Here is a 24020-nt window from a genome sequence, read left to right as displayed (position 1 = left end):
AAACTTTTGACCGGTAGTATATAGTGAACAAAAATATGAACGCAATATGTAAAGTGTTGGTCCCATGTTTCATGAACTGAGATAAAAGATCCCAGAAATGTTCCATATGCACAAAAAGCATATTTCTCAAATTTGGAGCACAAATTTGTTTCAATTTATTTATTTAAATTTCCTTATATGAAATGTAACTCAGTAAAATCTTTGAAATGGTTGCATGTTGCGTTTATATTCTTGTTCAGTATATTACTTACTGATCATACAAAGATATGAAAAGTAGAAGCATTTTCTTCAACAGTTCTCATATGGCCACCAGGGGTCAGTATACAGCAACATAGTCCAAATAAAAGGCAAACACTACCATAAAGCACAGGAAAAACATATCCAGCCAACATTCGATACAACGTGTGGCTCCATGTAGAGTCATCCCTGGTATCTGTTCTCAAACAGCAAACCCCCTTCCAAAATAGCTGACCAATGACACGTCTTCCAAGGGTCCATATTTTCAGGTTAATGCTCATACAGTTCAGCACACAGAGGGCCACGGTAACGTGCATGCATAGTCTTAGTTAAAGAAGTTTCGGAAAAACAAATGCTAGTTCAGAAAAAAACGTGAAAAGGCTCAACAAGAATTTTGCTAAATGTAAATGCTACAGGCAGCTACAGCATGCAATAAGCAGGTAATGACCACACCAGACCATTAAACTTTAACGGGAATCAAATAAGATAAGGACTGGATCAGAGTTACAACATAACAAGGCAGGTGTAAATATCTCACACGCTTTGCAACGGAAAGAAACCCTCCTTCGTTAACTCAGACAGTATTTGAAAGTTAAACAAAGCTACCATAACATCAGTTATAAGGCTACATCTCTGAAAATAAATATCCCCAGAATCTAAAAACAAAAAGACACTAAAAGAGAACTCATCGGAATAACAACCCATGATGGGAAGCAGGGTGGTTTTTATAGCAGGAAGACGGAGGAGAGTCGGGAACATGGAGGGCTGAACACATGGGGGGGAAGTTGTGCATTAAGACGCACAAATCCACAAATCTGGTGCAGGCCTTGAACAAATTACCAGATCTACAAGATAACTGGAGAAGAGTTTAACATGTGAAAGACCACAACATGACAACGTGCGCTGACCTGCACCAAATCCATATCTAGAAAGCTCCCTTTCTCACTCTTCCTACAGTACATGTGTCTGTGCAATGGCCAGAGAACTGAGGCTTCACCTGTTGTCAACACATTACTCTACATCTGATAAATAAGGCACCTGATCACAAAGTCACAAACTCCTTGATTGCAAGATGGGCGGGAGACATTGATGAATATAGGCTATAGTTCCAAGAGAATGTTCAGTGAAACCTGAGCTGTGCTGCAGTCAGAGAACATCATCATTTATTTCGTAGCAACATGGTGCTGTTGTTTTCATGCCATTAAACCTCACTATTTTTCAAACCGTGGAATAGACACTATGGAATATAAAAAAAATTGGACAAACAAAGGTGGAGGACCTGGCATGCTGTAGTCTGAATAACTAACCAACTCTGCATCAAACCCCCAAATAAAATGGCTTACATGTTTACAATGCAGATATACCCTTATAATAAGATACATCTCCAGGCCAGTTAGACAACACTAAACAAGACAAAACCAGTATTTTTCCTCTTTCTTCAGCATGTCGATCTCCTTCCAAACGATAATTTACCAACACCGCTTGGGAAGAACACACAAAAATAGATACTACCAGTCCTTTCTATTATATTCCAGATAAAACAAAAAAACTAAACATCGTCAGATTGGCTGTTACTGTCCATGTCTGCGCACAAGCTTTATTTCTGTAGGGATGTCCTGGTGCGCTTGGCTGGAGTCTGTGGGCTCCCCTGGCTTCTCTTTGTGGCACCTTTAAGAGTTCCGCTCTGAGCAGGTTCACTGGCTCTCTTTATGGCAGGCTTAGGGCTTGTACTAACAGTATGTGTAGGCTCCAGAGCTCTCTTTGTGGCACCCTTAGGAGTTCCACTCTGAGCAGGTTCATTTGCTTTCTTAGTGGCAGGCTTAGGGCTTGTACTCTGAGGGACGGAGGGGGGTGGAGTGGCCTCCATCTTCCTCTGTGATCTAGTGAGAACCTGGTCAGGAGAACCTGGTGTTTTTACGTCCAAGTTCTGTTGAGGAGTCTCTGCAGCACTTTCAGCGCCATTGCTCTCAGTACCTTTACTTTCAGTGACTTTAGTCTCAAAGACTCTACTTTGAGAGGGTCTCTTTGTTTGACCTTTTGTTTCACCTGCTTTTGTTGCCATAGTCTTATCCACCCCTGCCTTCTCTGCTCCAACCTGCTGTTTGTTAAAGTCAGTCTTGGGGATGGTGGCAGGAGCAGGGGTGTTTTTCTGTGCTTTTGGAGTCATCACTCTTTGGGGAGACCTCTGTGGTGATGCACTCTCTTTCCTACTGAGATCCCTTAAGGTTCTACTGCTGCTGCTAATCTTGACTGATCTCTCCAGGACAGCAGCTTTTACTGGAGACTTTCTAGTAGGAGATGGCTGTGCTCGCTCTGTTTTTACTACACTTGTCTCCTTTACACTTTTATCACCAGAAACTGATAATTTCTGCCTCTGGGCAATGGCCGGTTTCAATTTTGACGGTTTTGCCAATTTTGTCTTTGGGGGTTTAGAGGGTTTGACTTTGGAAGCTTCAAGATCTTTTCTTGGGGCCCCTTTCGGATTCTTGGAGCTCTGTTGACCTTGCATCTTCTCCCTTATATTGGAGTACTTCCTCAGGATCCGGGCGCTGGCTGGGTTCTTGGCCTTCGCTGAGGCCTTCTGGCCGTCAGCTGGTTGTGCCTGTGCCTCTGCAGAGGAAACATAGGCTTTGGTGGAGATCCGAGTGGCTGTAGTCAGCTCTCTCTTTCCCTTCCCTTTGGGCATACTTATACTGACCTCCTGCTCCAGGGCTTTAGCGATCAGCTTCTGACTCTTAGGGTTGCTCTTCACAGGGGAAGCCATGGCAAACTTCTTCAAGTGCTTCTTCAAACGCTCTGCTTGAAGGCTAGGGAAAACCCCTTGAGATGGCCTTTGGGACATACCGGGGAAGAGCAGCTGGGTCTCAGAGGGAAGACGCGTGTTCACCTTCTTTACGATGACCAGGGATTGGGTTTCTGTTGACTCCATGTACCAGTGGCAAATGCTGGCTAGGTCCAAATCGTTCTTGAAAAGCATTTGAACTAGGGAGTACCTCTGATGATCCGAAGACTTGGGCTTGCGGACCCTGCGCTTACTCTTCCATATCGCTGCCTGTCTGTCTGCCTTATTTTTGTGTCTTGGCGTTGGATGTCCCTCTTTGTCCATCTGGACCCAGCCTCTTTGCATCTTATCAAACCTGGTGTTCAGAGAGGAGATTTTCTGTTGGTTTTCCTCTACATCCAGTAACTCCAGGAACTTGTGTCGAGTCTGTACTGGAAGCTCCAGCTTGGGCAGGAGGAGAGGAGTGACTGAGCTGGAGGGCAGAGGGGAACTGACCAGCAAAGGTGATTCCCTCAATGGAGACTTGATGATCCTCTCTGGTTTGAACCTGATTGGTGATGGGAGTCTCACTGGGGATTTCAGCCTAATGGGAGATGCCACTTCACTCCATTTCTCAGCTGTGATTGGAGCACTGGTCGAGGGTGTGGGCGACCTCTGGACTCTCAAAGCTGACTTCCTGTTCTCCACTGGGGTCGGTGGGGTTGCCTGGGTAATTGACTGGCTGGCCACGTCAGTTTTACTACTCTCACTCCTCAATGGCATTCGCCCAGGTTTGTCTGAAGCACTGCTGACGGAAGACCTACTGGAATCTTCAGATGAAGTTTTGTTATCCATTGAAGTTGGTGCCTCTGCCTTCTTCAGCAAAGTAGGTTCCTCTGAATTTTTCAATTTGCTTGATTCTCCATCCTTTTTTAGAGTTCTTTTGCTTCTTAGTGGACTACTTTGTGCGTGGGCCTCACTCTTTTTAATGCTTGTACCCTCTGTGAGAGCAGAATCCTCACTGCTAACTTGCTGACTCTCAACAATTTCAACTTCCTTTGCTACCATCATTGATGACCTGAGCTTCGGTCTGGTTTGCACCCTAGTTCCCTCTGCTGTTTTCTCTGTCTCGCTGGGTTTGGCATTTGGAGCTGGCTGAGCTTTTTGAACTTTCAGGTCTGCAGAGCTCTGGGTGACTGCACTGTTCTGATGAGATGAAGGGAAGAGATGGGAGACGATAGAAAGAAGAGGAGAGGCAATGGGGAGGGGAGTGTTGAGCTCAGTGGAGGGGAGTGGGAGGGAGGTAGACGGTTCTGGGGCAACAATGAAAGTAACAGCCCCATCAACAGAAGGGGAGGCGTCAGGGACGAGAGGGGGGGCGTCAGGGACGAGAGAGGGGGCGACAGGGACGAGAGAGGGGGCGTCAGGGACGAGAGGGGAGGCGTCAGGGACGAGAGGGGAGGCGACCGGGACGAGAGGGGAGGCGACAGGGACGAGAGGGGAGGCGACAGGGACGAGAGGGGAGGCGACAGGGACGAGAGGGGAGGCGACAGGGACCAGAGGGGAGGCGACAGGGACCAGAGGGGAGGCGACAGGGACCAGAGGGGAGGCGACAGGGACCAGAGGGGAGGCGACAGGGACGAGAGGGGAGGCGACAGGGACGAGAGGGGAGGCGACAGGGACGAGAGGGGAGGCGACAGGGACGAGAGGGGAGGCGACAGGGACGAGAGGGGAGGCGACAGGGACGAGAGGGGAGGCGACAGGGACGAGAGGGGAGGCGACAGGGACGAGAGGGGAGGCGACAGGGACGAGAGGGGAGGCGACAGGGACGAGAGGGGAGGCGACAGGGACGAGAGGGGAGGCGACAGGGGAGGCGACAGGGACGAGAGGGGAGGCGACAGGGGAGGCGACAGGGACGAGAGGGGAGGCGACAGGGACGAGAGGGGAGGCGACAGGGGAGGCGACAGGGACGAGAGGGGAGGCGACAGGGGAGGCGACAGGGACGAGAGGGGAGGCAACAGGGGAGGCGACAGGGACGAGAGGGGAGGCGACAGGGACGAGAGGGGAGGCGACAGGGACGAGAGGGGAGGCGACAGGGACGAGAGGGGAGGCGACAGGGACGAGAGGGGAGGCGACAGGGACGAGAGGGGAGGCGACAGGGACGAGAGGGGAGGCGACAGGGACGAGAGGGGAGGCGACAGCTGCTGCCTGTTGCAGTCTGGCAGATCTGAGGGGTTGTCTGGACTCAGGGCTCCTGGAAGAGTTGACTGGTGTGTCTGGGACTTGAGGAGTGTCAGGAATGCTCTGGCTTGCTGTTATCGGGGCAATAGGGGTCCTTGTGTCAGACATGTTCTGGCTTGCTTCAGCAGGGGTCTGTGTGTCAAGCAGGTTCTGAGTGATTTTAGCTTTAGGGGTTCTTTTGGGCCGTATGGACACAGGGCTTTTGATCACTTCGGCTGAAGGGAGTGAGACTTGAGGAATCTCTGGCATGTTCTCAGAAGATTTCTCAGATTGTTTCAGGGAGGCCTTGGTGAGGCGCTTCGACGAAGGGCTTTTGACGCTTTCCCTAGCAGGGATCGGGGTAAGAGGAGTCTCAGGTGAGACTTGTGGAATCTCAGACACGTTCTCAGAAGGGTTCTCAGTCTGTTTCAGAGACGCCTTAGTGGGGCGTTTAGTCTTAGTAGGAGTAGACTCTGGGGTGGTTCTGGCTGGCCGTTCACGCAAACATCTGTCAGAATGTCCAATAGGTCTACCATTCACATATCCACATATAATCATACTCTCTGTATCAATCACTGCAGCTTCCTTCACCCTTGAAGGAATCACCCGTGCGGGAATACCCTGTTTTTCAGAACGCCTGAGAGGCAATTCTTTCTCAACTGCCTTACTGACCTTTTTAGAGGACGAATCAACATGTGTCTTTTTCTCTTCAGGCACATTGTCGCCATCGCCTGGAGCCAAGTCTGGTTCAACCTCGCCCGTTTCCTGCACCTCTATCCTTTCACTCTCCGCGGGAACCTCCATGCCAGCTTTTGCTTCTCCTCCAGAGCCCTCAGACGGTTTCTGGTCAACTGAAATTTGCGGTTCCAGAGGCATGGCCTGCTCTTTGTCAACTGCACCTGCACTCACTACCTCATTGTCTTCATTGCTCTCCAGGGAAGGGGTCAGTGATGCAGATTTCTGTTGGGTTTCAGAGACAACTTTCTGGCCCTCTGGCACACTCTGCAGCATATCCTGGACAAGCTCAACTTCTTCTGATGTCTTATCCTGTGATAAGTTTACATCTTTCCCCATCACCACCTGCTCTAGGTTTTCACTTAAAACTATGTAATTGTGTATACTGTTTACATCCTTATCTGCCGTCTCGACCACAGTCTGAGCTAGATTATCCTCTGGTGCTACGCTCTGCCTTGGCAGCTCTGAGTTCGTCCCTGTACTCTGCCTGTTATCCACTGGGGGACTCTGTGAAGGAGGTGGAGGGGCAGTCTGCTCTTTGCACTGACTCTGGTCTGTCTGACTAGTCTCAACGATCAGTGCCATCTCACTGGCTGATGCTGCTGCAGCCTCCACATTCCCAGCCACCTCACTTTCAGCTGGAAGCTCGGAAGGAGTTTTCTGACTGACTGTCTCCACAAAACCGCCAACAAAAGGCATATCCACAAGAGGTACTCCCTCAGGTTTGCCAAGCACCTGTTTAGGAGTGACCAGAGTGATGAGCTCTGGCATTTGAGCAGGACAGTTGCCACTATCATTGCGGGCAGACGTCTTGGCTAATGTACGGACAGTCTTCAGCTCCCACATTTCCTCCACATACATGTGACCTCTGGTGCTTTTCCTGGCATTGCGTCGAGGGAGCAGACGGTGCTGCCGTTCCCGGAAACACTCTGTGATTGGTTTGTCGATGTAGACGATGTCGCAGTGGCCGAGATCAGGGTCGGTTACAAACCGACACACTGAGGAAGTGTCCCTAGGCCGATGGTAGGAAGACCCCTTTATGGTCTTCCTTGCTGTCCCAGGGGAAACTGGGAGTATGTTGTTGGGGGTCTTTTCAGGTGGACTTTGTTTGACCAGCGTGTCTTTGGTATGTTCAATGGAGCCTCTTTGTCTTGTTGAGCGATCAGCATGATCGTGCCTTTTCACAGAGGAGCCTTGTCCAGCACTGTAAGTATCTGCTCTGGTTGAGGAGTCAGAAATGCCCTGCATTTCTTCCAAAGCACCGGCGCCGGCAGGAAGAGAGGTGGTGAGCACACAGGATAGCTTCTTACCATCAGCCAGGCTGCTGGACTTCATGATTTTGATCTTTAGCGGAGCATGGTCACTAAGACGTTTACTCACACTGTCATCTGCGCTTCTGAACAGGGTTGCCAAAGCCTTAGACTCCCCTGGACCAGGTTTACGGAGATCCAAGGCCGGCCCAGCGGCCCCAGACACATTCCGTAACACAGCAGTCTGCTCTGGGGCTACCAACCTTTCTTGCCCCTCTGTCGATCCTTTTGGAGTGGAAGCCAGGGGAAGTTTCTGACCAGTCCTCCCCCTCTCTGGGGTCTGCAGGCAAGGTGCAGGGCTAGGACCCTGGAGGGCTCCGTGCTCCACTGAGCAAGAGGGTTTGGAGGGAGAAGCTAGCGAAGCGCTGGAGGAGGATATAGCCTTGACCTAGAACAAGAACCACCATGGGGTTATTCAATACCTCAGTTATTACATAGACAAAACCAGAGCCCTGTACAGAGTTTTGCCATTGAGGTTTATGGAATTGTTTAATTTACATTACACTACAACCATAGAATTAGGAATTTGAATACTAGAATGAACATGAACCTTATGACAGTATAAAAGGGCATCCATTTTGGTAAGGGAGCTGGTCAACCATGGTCAGCCAGTGCTGTGATAAGATGGTGTAAAATATTATTTGTACATTACCTTTGCTAGATAGCCAGACAGTTTTAGTGGAATGATTCCAAATGTTTTCAAATTAACAGCCAATATGCCAACATTCCATACAAACAATGCAGTCAATCCACAACCATACTGGCATAGCTGAAATCAATTGATGATAGGACTTAGACAAGTTGTAAATCTGACGATACTGTATCTTATTAGACACAGCATTCCAAGAAAACAAACATCTAGACATTTGTCTGTTTACATATATTTTAGTGCAGGGACCATCAACGAGATTCAGCCATGGGAAGATATTTTCTTGAGCGCATGGTCAAGGAACCGGAACATAATTACAAATAATTTGCAGACTGCAAATTGCCCACAACAAGCCCAAACATATATAATATTTGACTAAAACATAATAATTTCAAACCTTGCTTGCATTTGTAAACAATCAAATATCTCTCTACGATGCATGGGCATACTTTGGAACAGATTTCCAAAATTAAAATTCCTTGGAGCTGATGTGCCAGTGTTTTTATAGTTGTGTCCAGCGATACACAACATAAAGTAAATAAAAATGTTCAGAAAACTTGGAGAAAAATAAAATCACTGCCAGTTGGACAAACAAAATATTGGTACATAATTGTTATAAAACCTGTATAAACTGTATTTATAATTATAGAACAATATTTTCGGGTGACAATTTCTGAAATATTAAATGCCTTTAATTTCCTGTATAAGTAAAAGCAGGAAATGCATCACTTAAGCCTCTATTGCCATTCATTCAAATTAGACTGGTTTGGACTTCACCATGACCAGTTGTCAGAGCAGCTCACAGATTACTGCACCTGTACATAGCCCATCTATAATTTAGCCCAAACAACTACCTCTTCCCCTACTGTATTTATTTTGCTCCTTTGCACCCCATTATTTCTATTTCTACTTTGCACTTTCTTCCACTACAAATCTACCATTCCAGTGTTTTACTTGCTATATTGTATTTACTTTGCCACCATGACCTTTTTTGCCTTTACCTCCCTTATCTCACCTCATTTGCTCACATTGTATATAGACTTATTTTTCTACTGTATGTTTGTTTTACTCCATGTGTAACTGTGTTGTTGTATGTGTCGAACTGCTTTGCTTCATCTTGGCCAGGTCGCAATTGTAAATGAGAACTTGTTCTCAACTTGCCTACCTGGTTATATAAATGTGAAATAAATAAATAAAAATGACCAAAATGGCTCCCATTATTGAACCATTCTGGAACTTTGAGGATTTATGTCATAGAGATCCTATTAAATTACTAGAGGCTATGATTACAACAGTCTATGGCCGCCATGTTAGCGCCTCATTAACATTACATGGGGAATATTTCAATAATACTATGTAACTGAATGACCTGAACAGTATTCAGAAAGTTGGCCCAACTCTCTATATACATGGCTCTGGACAAAAAAATCACGCGACAGTACATCGGTCTATTTTACCTCCTCTGCTGTGATGTACGGTATCTTTTTGTTTACGTATGTATCCTCTGTTGTGTGTGATTTGCGATTTACTTTCAGGGACAATAACTTTCTATAAAATTTTACCGAATTGAAAATGCACAATGAATGTAATGCCTATACAGACCTCTGTCTGTAGGAAGCCCAGGGCGTCGACAATCTGCCTCTGGTGGTGCAGACAGAGCTTGGTCATGAACTCCTCCAGCGTGGAGGTGGACTGCAGGTCCCTGGCCTTTTCTGTAGTCAGCTCCATACATTCACTGCAAGACAAACAGGACAAGGATGTTTATATTGTTGTCATGAATATACACGTACGCTTACAAAAATGTCCAAAAGCACATGAATTCATTTTCAATCAAAAGGTAATAGAAGGATAAAGAGAAGTCAGACTCAAGGTCAAAACATATGAAGACCACATGGATTATAATGAGAGTTATAGCGATAGGTAGGGTGGGGCGGTATGCCTTGTATACCGGGGTATTTTCAAATACCCACAGTATGATTTCAATACTGTAGAATATATTTTTTTAAATTTTTAAATGTGGATTTTTCTACTTTTTCCAATAAATACCTGCAGTCAACTTACTGACTTTATTGTCCCCATGGTGAAATTTTGTTGCAGTGTCATGTACACGTTTAAAGTGGCGTATAAATACAAAACAAATTGACAATACAACTTTCATAAAAATTACATACCAATAAAAATAATAAAAAAAGACTAGCCTGCTGGCCTTACTGGGCCGATAGGAACATTAGCCCAAGCTATTTAGGAGGGATTACACACCTGGCACAAATGATTGTCTAGTTGTTTTTCCTGCTGAGGGGTGCCCTATATCTGTGCCCAGAGGGGAGTAGTTCACTAGCTTACAGATAAGGCAGATTGCATTCTTTATTTCAGCCGTTAGATTATTTGTCATTATGAAGCTTACCGGTAGTTCACCAAAACTGCTGACTGAGCCAGTCATGTGTTTGTTTACAAAGAAGCACAACCAGCAAACAGAAGCTTCATGAGGTGAGCGATTCCTCTGCAGCGCAATTTAGAGAAGTGATCAAGTTAGAAATGCACTACTCATGTTTTCCAGCTATACATCTTAGAACTATTAAGTAACTAACTAAGATGTGCCACATACACAGCTGGAGAGGATGTATTTGGTTTGCTAATTTGCGAGCCAAGTGACTAGCTTGCAACATCAAGCTTCTTGAATCTTGGTAACAAAAGAGACATTCCCTTTTTGGATTAAGATCCCTGCTGTCTAACATTTTTTTATATTGTTTTGTGTGTGCAGCAAACTGAGTAGCCCTTTCAAAAATATGCATAACTTCATGAGCTGGGTTGTCTGTCCTTGCGATTAGTTTGCATGTTCTCGTTAGCATTTACCTACCATCCGCTATGGGAATTCCTTAGTATTTGTTAGCATTTTGTTAAATTACGTTTTCTGGGCCTTCTTTTGTTTAAAATAAAATAGCGCCCCTTGTATGCACCACTGGTAATACGGTGTAACCATGGATGGCACAGGCATGATATGAAGGTATGAAAATCTGAATAACGCCCAAACCTAGCTGTAGGTACTTAAAAAGCTGTCATACAGCAGGATCAATGCATTAACCTGTTTGGGATAGGGGGCAGTATTTTCACGGCGGATAAAAAACGTACCCGATTTAATCTGGTTACTACTCCTGCCCAGAAACTAGAATATGTATATAATTAGTAGATTTGGATAGAAAACACTCTAAAGTTTCTAAAACTGTTTGAATGGTGTCTGGGAGTATAACAGAACTCATATGGCAGGCCAAAACCTGAGAAGATTCCATGCAGGAAGTGGAAATCTGATTTGTGTCTCTGGGCGTAGTACAGCAGCTCTGTTTGTTAGTGGTCAGGCTGGGAACAGTGACACTGGAGATGCGCGTCCACGAGACTACTCCATTTTTTTCTTTCAGCCTTTGAATGAATACAACGTCGCCCGGTCGGAATATTATCGCTATTTTACGAGAAAAATAGCATAAAAATTGATTTTAAACAGCGTTTGACATGCTTCTGAGTACGGTAATGGAATATTTGGACATTTGTCACGAAATGCACTCGCGCTTCACCCTTCGGATTGTGACCTGAACGCACGAACAAAACGGAGCTATTTGAATATAACTATGGATTATTTGGAACCAAAACATTTGTTGTTGAAGTAGAAGTCCTGGGAGTGCCTTCTGATGAAGAACAGCAAAGGTAATCCAATTTTTCTTATAGTAAATCTGAGTTTGGTGAGGGCCAAACTTGGTGGGTGTCAAATTAGCTAGCCATGATGGCCGGGGTATGTACTCAGAATATTGCAAAATGTGCTTTCGCCGAAAAGCTATTTTAAAATCTGACACCGCGATTGCATAAAGGAGTTCTGTATCTATAATTTTTTAAATAATTGTTATGTTTTTTTGTGAACGTTAATGAGAAATTTAGTAAATTCACCGGAGGTTTGCGGTGGGTATGCTAGTTCTGAACATCACATGCTAATGTAAAAAGCTGTTTTTTTTTATATAAATATGAACTTGATTGAACAAAACATGCATGTATTGTATAACAATGTCCTAGGAGTGTCATCTGATGAAGCTCAAAAAGGTTAGTGCTGCATTTAGCTGTGGTTTTGGTTTTTGTGACATATCTGCTAGCTTTGAAAATGGCTGTGTGATTATTTTTGGCAGGGTACTCTCCTGACATAATCTAATATTTTGCTTTCGCTGTAAAGCCTTTTTGAAATCGGACAATGTGGTTAGATTAACGAGGGTCTTGTCTTTAAAATGGTGTAAAATAGTTGATTGCTTGAGAAAATTGAATTGTGGTATTTTAGTTGGTTTTGTATTTCGCGCCGTGCGATTGCCATTGGCTAGGGGTTCCGCAGGTGGAACAGGTTAAGGTAAATCACTTTCCCTATGAAGATGAATAAAGTATTCACAGCACCCATCTAAATTCATTGTTTTTCTATAGTTCAGAAAGAAATGTTATCATGAAAATGCAACATACTGGGCTGGGCTACATGCTAAGAGAAAAATGATATGGAGATAAATGTGAAGGGAAAACTGCCAGGATAAACATGGGGAACAGTAACTGATCCATGATTTAATCATGTTGGGTTTTTGTAAATCCTAAACCGAACATATTGATTTCACTTGTTCATGTCAGAATTTCCATCAGTCCAGGATATCCTCACATTCAATCAAATCTATAGTAGGAACATGGTTCCATTACAACAAAGAAGCAGTGGCTATCATCAAAGCCCGTCTATTGGTACATCTCGGTGACACCATTCCCAAGTAATTATTTCATAGACAGAAACATGAATATTATAATCCACATTGCTGGTGTAAAATGTTCACATTTTGATACTATTGACATGCCATACAGCAACAAGAGTTAAGGCTGAAATATTGTTCTAGTTATATAAAAATATAACTTAATATCAACCCAATTAATGACTGAGTCAGACAATATGACCTTTATTACCAGCCATGGATTCTAACTGTGTGGGAGGAATGAGAAGCTCATGAGCAGTGTCAAATATGTCTTTAGCAAAATACGAGTATTCACAGAGTTGGCCTAATGAGACATTTGACAACGATGATTAGGCGCGTATAATTAGATACACAGTATTTAAGTAAATTCATATTTAATCTATTAACTTTATGAAGCAATAAAAGAAAATTGAGCCCATTACAGAATTGTGAAAAATCAATGCTAAGTGTTTGTTTGAAAAAGACGACAGAGAACATTACATTTTCACAAAATTTATTAGAAGAATAGGTGATTTTGAAAAGTGATTATTTCATCCAGTGAATTTGACCTGTTACATTGTTAGAATATATATTTTTTTCAAAATGGCATTTTTTTCCTTACAGGATACATTGAGTAAATTCTTACACTTACAAAGACAATCATTGGTGCCCCAGGTTCAATGCAACATACACAAAATTGAGATCATATCAACCACTTCAGTTCAAAGATTATAAAGGGGGCATATAAGACGCAGTCATATTTTATTAGTAAAGTTATCAAATCAAAATTGCATTAAAAAAAAATGAACATTTACCAGTGCAACCAAATTAACTTAGTGATCATTATGTTCTCTCTACTACAAAGACACTTGACCATAGCCAAGTTCTAATAATATAGTACCCCCCCAAAAAAACATTTGTAAATTAATTACAGTATAAAATAATAATAATAAAAAGAAAAAGGTCTGCCAAACTGTGCAAATGGCAATTATTGAAATGAGGTCCAGTTAGGTTTGTGTGTACCTGCTATCTGAGCATCTGAATACATTAACCATTGAGACTAACGAATACGAGGCATTTCATATGAAACCGAATTGCTTATAGCCCACTTAAGATGGAAATAAAACGTATGAAATATTTTGTATTTAATTCTTTTTGAAAAGCCTCCCAGTCCTTTATGTTTGAAGTGTAATTGTTCCAAGCATTGCAAGTCATCACAATTAGTCCACAGTATAGGGTTGAAAAGAGCTGCTTTCAAACGTTTTAAAAGGAATAACTTGCTATGACAGACTCCATATAGAACTGTCTTAATCTAAAAGTCGTAGAGCTGTTAAACCAAAGATAAGCAGCAACATGTAGACTACCAAAACAAGCTCTAAATCCAGTGGGTTTAGAGAGAGGGAATAGGTGGGACTGCTCAAAGGGAACATTAACAAAATAAATATTCCCAACAAAAGGAATCGCAAGTCAGAATCTCTTCATCTGTTCAATCAGTACATTTGTGGAAAGACCACTTTAATTTTTTTTTTTTTTTAACAATACCTTGCACTCAGAAGAAAGGTTCAACTAACGAGGTGTTCAGCTACATCAGTTTATAATTAGGACTACCATTTAAAAAAAAAAAAATTCAGGATTCACATTTTCCACAGATGCTCAGAGAGTAGGTTTAAATATATTCTGTTAAACAGTAGTTAATTATCAACGGAGTGTGACAACTATGGTGTCTGAGGCACTGTGAGCAGGAGAGATCAATGCAGCTTAACTGTTTGGCTAACGTCTTACCTGAACGGAGTTTACATTGACATTCATTGTGTTTTTAAAAAACTAAGAAATAAACAACGCAGAGATTCAATTGGATGTTTTTTTTGGTTCAATTGCAGGACCAGTTGAGCCAAAATCCCCATGCAACTAAAAAGCTCAACTGAAACAGACACTGTTTAGCCTAAATTAGTATCTGACCCGGTTTTTTTTGGTGATTGTTGTATTTATTTTTTTTTTTTTACAGGACTTTAAGTTGCTGCTATGTCTAAATGTGTAGACAGTACCTGAAGGAGTGAGGGGTGTGTTTTTTCCCTTGAGGGTTTCTATGTCTCGCTCTCTCCACTTTTCTTTCAACATTGTGAGTTAAGATCTGACCACAATCTGAATATGTGTACATGACAATTCACACGTTTGTGTTTTCTCAACAAAAAGGAGTGGACGGGGGAGACGAGCAGAAATAGAGCAAGAGACAACAGCAGCAAGAAAAACAGAAGGGAAAGATATTTCACAAAAGCATATAAAAACAGATGGAAATGCACCCTTTTTTTACCTTATAATACATAGGAGTGAAAATAATTCAGCAAACATTAAGAACATGGTATGTATGAGTTAATTACACAAATCTTAAGTAGGTCATTGTATAAATCATGGCCTGTTGACTAAGAATTCAAGTCTCAAAGGTTGTCTGTGACAATAATTTGCCTTGCATACACCAGTGTTTTCAACCAATCCTTCACCTACAGGATCAAACCAATTCCACTTCACATATCCAACAACAGTGCCTTCAATCCACACAGCCAATAATTCTAAATCTCATTCCTTCATACATTGCCCAAAATATAAAAGGTATTTTAAAGTAAAACATTTTTTTAAAGTATATTGAAGTTAATATCTTCAGAAATTAATACATAATTACTTTAAATCAGTAGACAAAGTTTATGTACAACAACCCCAAACTGTATGTACACATCAGCACAAAGTCTTTAATCAAAAGGCCTTTATGAAGACTGCTTTCATACAGAACCATATCACCGTAAACATCCAGTCAAAACAGAGGAATAGAAAATTCCAAAAGTAGTTTTGACATCAGCTGTAGCCTACCTCCCTGGATCTTTGATAAGAGCTAAATATAACTATGTATCAATAAGTAACACACACGTTCAAAAGTTTGGGGTCACTTTAGACAATTCCTTGTTTTTGAAAGGAAAAGCAAATGTTTTCTCCATTAAAATATCATCAAATTCATAACAAATACAGTGTAGACATTAACAATGTTGTAAATGACTATTGTAACTGGAAACGGCAGATTTTTTTATGGAATATCTACAGTGCCTTGCAAAAGAATTAATCCCCCATGGCATTGTTCCTATTTTGTTCCATTACAACCTGTAATTTAAATTGATTTTTATTTGGATTTCATGTAATGGACATACAAACTAGTCCAAATTGGTGAAGTGAAAAAAAACGTTTTCAAAAGAAATTCTAAAAAAAACAAAAAACAAAGTGGTGCATGCATATGTATTCACCCCCTTCGCTATGAAGCCCCTAAATACGATCTGGTGCAACCAGTTACCTTCAGAAGTCACATAATTAAATAAAGTCCACCTGTGTGCAATCTAAGTGTCACATGATCTTGCACATGATCTCAGTATATATACCCCTGTTTTGAAAGGCCCCAGAGTCTGCAACACCACTAAGCAAGCGGCACCATGAAGACCAAGGAGCTCTCCAAACAGGTCAGGGACAAAAGTATGGAGAAGTACAGATCTGGGTTCTAAAAAATATCTGAAACTTTTAACATCCCACGAAGCACCATTAAATCCATTATTAAAAAATGGAAAGAATATGGCACCACAACAAACCTGCCAAGAGAGGGCCGTCCACCAAAACTCTCAGACCAGGCAAGGAGGGCATTAATCAGAGAGGTAACAAAGAGATCAAAGAGAACCCTGAAGTTGCAAAGCTACACAGCGGAGAATGGAGTATCTGTCCATAGGATCACTTTGAGCCGAACACTCCACAGAGCTGGACTTTACGGAAGTGGCCAGAAAAAAAGCCATTGCTTAAAGAAAAAATAAGCAAACACATATGGTGTTCACCAAAAGGCATGTGGGAGACTCCCCAAACATAATGGAAGAAGGTACTCTGGTCAGATGAGACTAAAATTTAGCTTTTTGGCCATCAAGGAAAACGCTTCGTCTGGCGCAAGCCCAACACCTCATCACCCCGAGAACACCATCCCCACAGTGAAGTATGGTGGTGGCAGCATCATGCTGTCCCATGTTTTTCCCCATCGGCAGGGACTGGGAAACTGGTCAAAATTGAAGGAATGATGGATGGCGCTAAATACAGGGAAATTCTTGAGGGAAACCTGTTTCAGTCTTTCTGAGATTTGAGACTGGGACGGAGGTTCACCTTCCAGCAGGACAATGCCCCTAAGCATACTGCTAATACAACACTCCGGTAGTTTAAGGGGAAACATATAAATGTCTTGGAATGGCCTAGTCAAAGCCCAGACCTCAATCCAATTGAGAATCTGTGCTATGACTTAAAGATTGTTATACACCAGCGGAACCCATCCAACCTGAAGGAGCTGGAGAAGTTTTTCCTTGAAGAATGGGCAAAAATCCCAGTGGCTAGATGTGCAGCTTATAGAGACATACCCAAAGAGACTTGCAGCTGTAATTGCTGCAAAAGATGGCTCTACAAAGTATTGACTTTGGGGGGGGGGGGTTGAATAGTTATGCACGCAAGTTTTGTTTTTTGTCTTATTTCTTGTTTGTTTCACAAAATATATATATTTTTCATATTCAAAGGGGTAGGCATGTTGTGTAAATCAAATGATACAAACCCTCCCAAAAAAATCCATTTTAATTCCAGGTTGTAAGGCAACAAAATAGGAAAAATGCCACGGGGGTATTTACGCAAGCCACAGTACATAAGTGTACAGAGGCCCATTATCAGCAACCGTCAGTCCTGTGTTCCAATGGCACGTTGTGTTAGCTAATCCAAGTTTACAATTTTAAAAAGGCTAACACAACGTGGCATTGGAACACAGGAGTGATGATTGCTGATAATGGGCCTCTGAAAGCCTATGTAGTTATTCCATTTAAAAAACCTGCCGTTTCCAGCTACAATAGTCATTTACAACATTAACAATGTCTACACTTTATTTCTGATCAATTTGATGTCATTTTAAAAAATGGTCAAAAAGTGCTTTTCTTTCCAAAACAAGGACATTTCTAAAAGTGACGCCAAACTTTTGAACAGTAGTGTATATCTGAGGAGGTTTTAATATACAGTGCATTCTGAAAGTATTCAGACCCATTCCCTTTTTCCACATTACAGCCTTATTCCAAAATGTCTTAAATCTACACACAATAACAAGTTCTTAGAATTGTTTGCAAATTTAATAAAAAATAGAAATACCTTATTTACATAAGTAGTCAGACAGACACTTTGCTATGAGACTCAAAATTGAGCTCAGGTGCATCCGGTTTCCATTGATCATCCTTGAGATGTTTCTACAACTTGGGAGTCCACATGTGGTAAATTACATTGACTGGACATCATTTATAAAAAAGGCACACACCTGTATATGTAAAGTCCCAAGGTTGACAGTGCATGTCAGAGCAAAAACCAAGCCATGAGGTCGAGGGAACTATTCGTAGAGCTCAGAGACAGGATTGTGTCTTAGCACAGATCTGGGGAAGGGTACCAAAAAAAAATTCTGCAGCATTGATGGTCCCCAAGAACACAGTGGCATACGTCAATCTTAAATAGAATAAGTTAGGAACCACCAATACTCTTCCTAGATCTTGCCACCCAGCTAAAGTGAGCAATTGGGGGAGAAGGGCCTTGGTCGGGGAGGTGACCAAGAACCCGATGGTCACTCTGACAGAGCTCCAGAGTAACTCGGTGGAGGTGGGAGAACCTTCCGGAAGGACAACCATCTCTGCAGCACTCCACCAATCAGGCCTTTATGTTGTTGCCAGACAGAAGCCACTCCTCAGATAAAAAGGCAAGACAGGCCGTTTAGAGTTTACCAAAAGGCACCTAAAATACTCTCAGACCATGAGAAACAAGAATCTCTGGTCTGATGAATACCAAGATTGAGCTCTTTTGCCTGAATGTCAAGTGACACGTCTGGAGGAAACCTGGCACCACCCCTATGGTGAAGCATGGTGGTGGCAGCATCATGTTGCGGGGAGTTTTTCAGCGACAGGGACTGGGAGAGTAGTCAGTATCGAGGGAAAGATGAAGGGAGCAAAGTAGAGCGATCCTTGATGAAAACCTGCTCCAGAGTGCTCAGGACCTCAGACTGGGGCAAAGATTCAAATCAAATTGTATTTGTCACATGCACCGAATACAACCTTACAAGCCCTTAACATTGCAGTTCAAGAAATAAAGTTAAAATAAAAAAGTTAAATAAAAAATGAACAAGAAAATTACATTACAATAAAGAGGCTAAATACAGGGGTACCGGTACAGGGTGCAGGTTAGTCGAGGTAATTTGTGAAAGTGACTATGCACAAATAACAGCGAGTAGCAGTGTAAAAACAAAGTGGGGGGGGGGTCAATGTAAAATGGTTGGCCATTTGATGAATTGTTCAGCAATCTCATGGCTTGGGGGGGGGGGGGGGGGTAGAAGCTGTTAAGGAGCCTTTTGGTCCTAGACTTGGCTCTCCGGTACCACATGCCGTGCGGTAGCAGACAGAACGGTCTATGGACTTAAATGACTGGAGTCTGCCAATTTTTTTTTTTTTTTTTTTAAATCAGACACTGCCTAGTATTAGGTCCTGGATGTCAGGAAGCTTGGCGCCAGTGATGTACTGGGCCGTACGCACTAGCCTCTGTAGTTCCTTACGGTCAGATGCCGAGCTGTTGCCATACCAGGCGGTGATGCAACCAGTCAGGATGCTCTCGATGGTGCATTTGTAGAACCTTTTGAGGATCTGGGGACCCATGCCAAATCTTTTCAGTCTCCTGAGAAAGAAAAGGTGTTGTCGTGCCCCCTTCACAACTGTCTTGGTGTGTCTGGACCATGATAGTTTGTTTACCCGCTTCACTTCAGCCCAGTTTATGTTAATTGGGGCCTGTTCGGCCCTCCTTTTCCCATAGTCCAGGATCAGCTCCTTTGTCTTGCTCACATTGAGGGAAGAGGTTGTTTTCCTGGCACCACACTGCCACATCTCTGACCTCGTCCCTATAGGCGGTCTCATCGTTGTCGGTTATCAGGCCTACCACTGTTGTGTCGTTAGCAAACTTAATGGTGTTGGAGTCGTGGGGGAACAGGGAGTACGGGAGGGGACTAAGGACAAACCCTTGAGGGGTTTGAGGATCAGCGTGGCAGATGTGTTGTTGCCTACCCTTACCACCTGGGGTGGCCGTCAGGAAGTCCAGGATCCAGTTGCAGAGGGAGGTGTTTATTACCATGGTCCTTAGCTTAGTGATGAGCTTTGTGGAAATTATGGTATTGAACGCTGAGCTGTAGTCAATGAACAGCATTCTCACATAGGTGTTCCTTTTGTCCAGGTGGGAAAGGGCAGTGTGGAGCGCAATAGAGATTGCATCATTTGTGGATCTGTTGGGGCGGTATGCGAATTGGAGTGGATCTAAAATTTCTGGCATGATGGTGTTGATGTGAGCCATGACCAGCCCTTCATGGCTACCGACGTGAGTGCAATGGGCGGTAATCATTTAGGCAAGTTAGCTTCGCTTTCTTGGGCACAGGGACTATGGTGGTCCGTTTGAAACATGTAGGTATTACTAGTGGTGAAAAAAAGTACCCAAAATTAAATAGCACAGTTGGTTAGGAGCCCGTAAAAACGGCAACCGTACCCTCCGGCGCCATTATCAACCTTCCAACAGGACAACGACCCTAAGCACACAGCCAAGACAATTGGAGAAGTGGCTTCGGGACAAGTCCCTGAATGTCCTTGAGTGGCCCAGCCAGAGCCCAGACTTGAACCCGATCGAAAATCTCTGTAGAGACCTGAAAATAGCTGTGCAAGTGACGCTCCCCATCCAACCTGACAGAGCATGAGAGGATCTACAGAGAGGAAAGAGAGGATCTACAGAGAGGAAAGAGAGGATCTACAGAGAGGAAAGAGAGGATCTACAGAGAGGATCTACAGAGAGGATCTACAGAGAGGATCTACAGAGAGGAAAGAGGATCTACAGAGAGGAATGAGAGGATCTACAGAGAGGAAAGAGAGGATCTACAGAGAGGAAAGAGAGGATCTACAGAGAGGAAAGAGGATCTACAGAGAGGAAAGAGGATCTACAGAGAGGAATGAGAGGATCTACAGAGAGGAATGAGAGGATCTACAGAGAGGAATGAGAGGATCTACAGAGAGGAATGAGAGGATCTACAGAGAGGAATGAGAGGATCTACAGAGAGGAATGAGAGGATCTACAGAGAGGAATGAGAGGATCTACAGAGAGGAAAGAGAGGATCTACAGAGAGGAGAGGAAAGAGAGGATCTACAGAGAGGAAAGAGAGGATCTACAGAGAGGAATGAGAGGATCTACAGAGAGGAATGAGAGGATCTACAGAGAGGAATGAGAGGATCTACAGAGAGGAATGAGAGGATCTACAGAGAGGAATGAGAGGATCTACAGAGAGGAATGAGAGGATCTACAGAGAGGAATGAGAGGATCTACAGAGAGGAATGAGAGGATCTACAGAGAGGAATGAGAGCGCCATACCCAAGACTTGAGGCTGTAATGGCTGCCAAAGGTGCTTCAACAAAGTACTGATTAAATGGTCTAAATACTGATGTAAATGTGAGTGTTTTTTTATTTTTATACATTTGCAAAAATGTATAAAACCTGTTTTTGCTTTTCATTATGCAGTATTGTGTGTAGATTGTAGGGGAAAAAAAACAATTTAACCCATTTTAGAATAAGGCTGTAACATAACAATGTGGGAAAAGTCAAGGGGTCTGAATACTTTCTGAATGCATCTGTAAAATCTGTCTCTGTGTATAGTTTGGTATAATTAGTATTAAGACTATTTATATAAATACTGCAGGAGTCAAAAGGACTACAACTATCATGTCAAGAAAAATCTTCATCTCATTGACTTGAAGGGTGTGCAAGCTTCTGAAAAGCTTCTTATCGAAGCATTAGAGTATGAAGGGTCAAATTAAATTTCTGACTAATTGGGAAGAACGCCTACAAGCTTTTCAATCAAAAACACATTAGTAGAAACACTGACAAAAACATACAACCAAAGATCGAAAAACATTAACACCCTCACCTTTAAAATATGAACCAGTCAACTAGGGTGCATTTAACTTTTACAGAACCTTGAAGTATTTCCAAAAAGTGTACCAACCCAGTCCTTCAATTTTCAGTAGTCTTGTATAAGAGAAGTCTCGTCCAAGAAAATATTTGCTTATATCAACCTTTGCCAAGTGGTATTCACATCTCCATACATCAATTATTTCGTAGCTTAATTAACCTGATGGGCCATGGACAGCAAATCGCAAAACTGTTGACAACAATTGCAAGATTACGGCATACATCTAAAGCAGCGAGTCAAACAGCTAGCCGAGTTCAACACATACTGCAACAAAGCTTTGGCCCATATCCTTTGCTTGTGTTTATGGGAAATTGCTACATACTGCCTCAAGAAGGTAGATTATTTGATGCAGGTTCAGTCCTTTTCTAGAGATGAGGTAGCGGAAACCAACAGATTTGCTTCTGTAGATTTTTGTAATTTTAACATTAAAACAGGTTCCACAAGGGTTATGTTAACACGGAAACTGTTTGTGTATTGTGGAAGAATGGACCGCATGCAAAATGCAAATAAAAAACAAAACCTTAAATTTCTCTCCAAATAGTGTGTATTCTTGTCTCAGTATCCGGATTTATAATGGCAATTTTATGGCAGCGACTACTTAGGAGCAAGGCTCCGTGATTGTCATGGTAACAAAGAAAAGCCTTGCAACTGTTTAATTTGATTAAAGTACCTCACTTTGATTTGTTTACCTTTTTGTTGTCAATCCCATCAAATCCACTAATAAAACGGACTCATCCTCAAAACAAAGACGTAATCTAGATTAGTTTCAGATGATCAATTATAATGACCCAAATCTATTGCAACTACTGTGAAGCATATGTCTTGACTTGAGGGTTATCACAGTTGGTTTGCAAGTTCAAAAGATTTCTACATATACAGCACCAGTCAAAAAAGTTGACACCTCATTCAAGGGTTTTTCTTTATTTTTACCATCATCTGAATTGTAGAATAATAGCGAAGACATCAAAACCCATATGGAATCATGTAGTAAAAAAAAGAAAATAAAGTTGTTAAATCAAAATATATTTTCTATATGAGATTCTTCAAAGAAGCAAACCTTTGCCTTGACGACAGCTTGCACACTTTGCATTCTCTCAACCAGCTTCATGAGGAATGCTTTTCCAACAGTCTTGAAGGAGTTGCCATGTATGCTGAACACTTGTTGGCTACTTTTCCTTCACTCTGTGGTCCAACTAATCCCAAACCATCTCAAATTGGGTTGAGGTCAGGTGATTGTGGAGGCCAGGTCATCTGATGCAGCATTCCATCACTCTCCTTGGTCAAATAGCCCTTACACAGCCTGGATGAGTTTTGGGTCATTGTCCTGCTGAAAAACAATAGATGGGATGGCATATCGCTGCAGAATGCTGTGGTAGCCATGCTGGTTAAGTGTGCCTTGAATTCTAAATAAATCACAGACAGTGTCACCAGCAAAGCACCCCCACACCATCACACTTCCTCCTCCATGATTCACGGTGGGAACCACGCATGCTGAGATCATTCATTCACCCACTCTGCGTCGCACAAAGACATGGCAGTTGGAACCAAAAATCAAAAATTTGGACTCAGACCAAAGGCGGTTTTTCCACCGATCTAATGTCCATTGCTCGTGTTTCTTGGCCCAAGCAAGTTTCCTCTTCTTATTGGTGTCCTTTAGTAGTGGTTTCTTTGCAGTAATTTGACCATGAAGGCCTGATTCATGCAGTCTCCACTGTATAGTTGATGTTGAGATGTGTCTGTTAAGTGAACTCAGAAGCATTTATTTGGGCTGCAATTTCTGAGGCTGCTAACTAATAAACTTATCCTCTGCGGCAGAGAAGTTCCTGAAATTTTCCAGATTGACTGGCCTTCATGTCTTAAAGTAATGATGGACTGTCATTTCTCTTTGCTTATTTGAGCTGTTCTTGCCATAATATGGACTTGGTCTTTTACCAAATAGGGCTATCTTCTGTATACCCACCCTACCTTGTCAAAACACAAATTAATTGTTCAAACGCATTAAGAAAGAAATTCCACAAATTAACTTTTAACAAGGCACACCTGTTAAATGAAATGCATTCCAGGTGACTACCTCCTGAAGCTGGTTGAGAGAATGCCAAGCGTGAGCAAAGGTATCATCAAGGCAAAGGGTGGCTACTTTGAAGAATCTCAAATATAAAATAGCTTTTTTGGTTACTGCATTTTTCGATATTTCTTATTTCATAGTTGACGTCTTCACTATTATTTTACAATGTAGAAAATAGTAAAAATAAAGAAAACCCCTTGAATGAGTAGGTGTGTACAAGCTTTTGACTGATATACACTG

The 24020-nt window shown here is 42.6% G+C and overlaps 1 protein-coding gene across 1 annotated transcript in view; it reads right to left on the bottom strand.

Annotated features, from left to right (window-relative positions):
* Positions 1–1834: 1834 nt before the first annotated feature.
* Positions 1835–24020, bottom strand: part of LOC115200880 (nascent polypeptide-associated complex subunit alpha, muscle-specific form-like) — a 71289-nt gene continuing 49103 nt past the window's right edge. The window contains exons 7-8 of the mRNA XM_029763995.1: positions 9515–9647; positions 1835–7651 (exon numbers count right to left, since the gene is read on the bottom strand). Coding sequence (XP_029619855.1) covers positions 1835–7651; positions 9515–9647 — 5950 coding nt within the window. The remainder of the gene's footprint in view (positions 7652–9514; positions 9648–24020) is intronic.

The sequence above is a fragment of the Salmo trutta genome, chromosome 10 (genome assembly GCF_901001165.1).
Source record: "Salmo trutta chromosome 10, fSalTru1.1, whole genome shotgun sequence".
Classification (NCBI taxonomy): Eukaryota; Metazoa; Chordata; class Actinopteri; order Salmoniformes; family Salmonidae; genus Salmo; species Salmo trutta.
The sequence above is the reverse complement of the archived record's forward strand: the minus strand, read 5'-3'. Positions and strand labels throughout refer to the sequence as shown.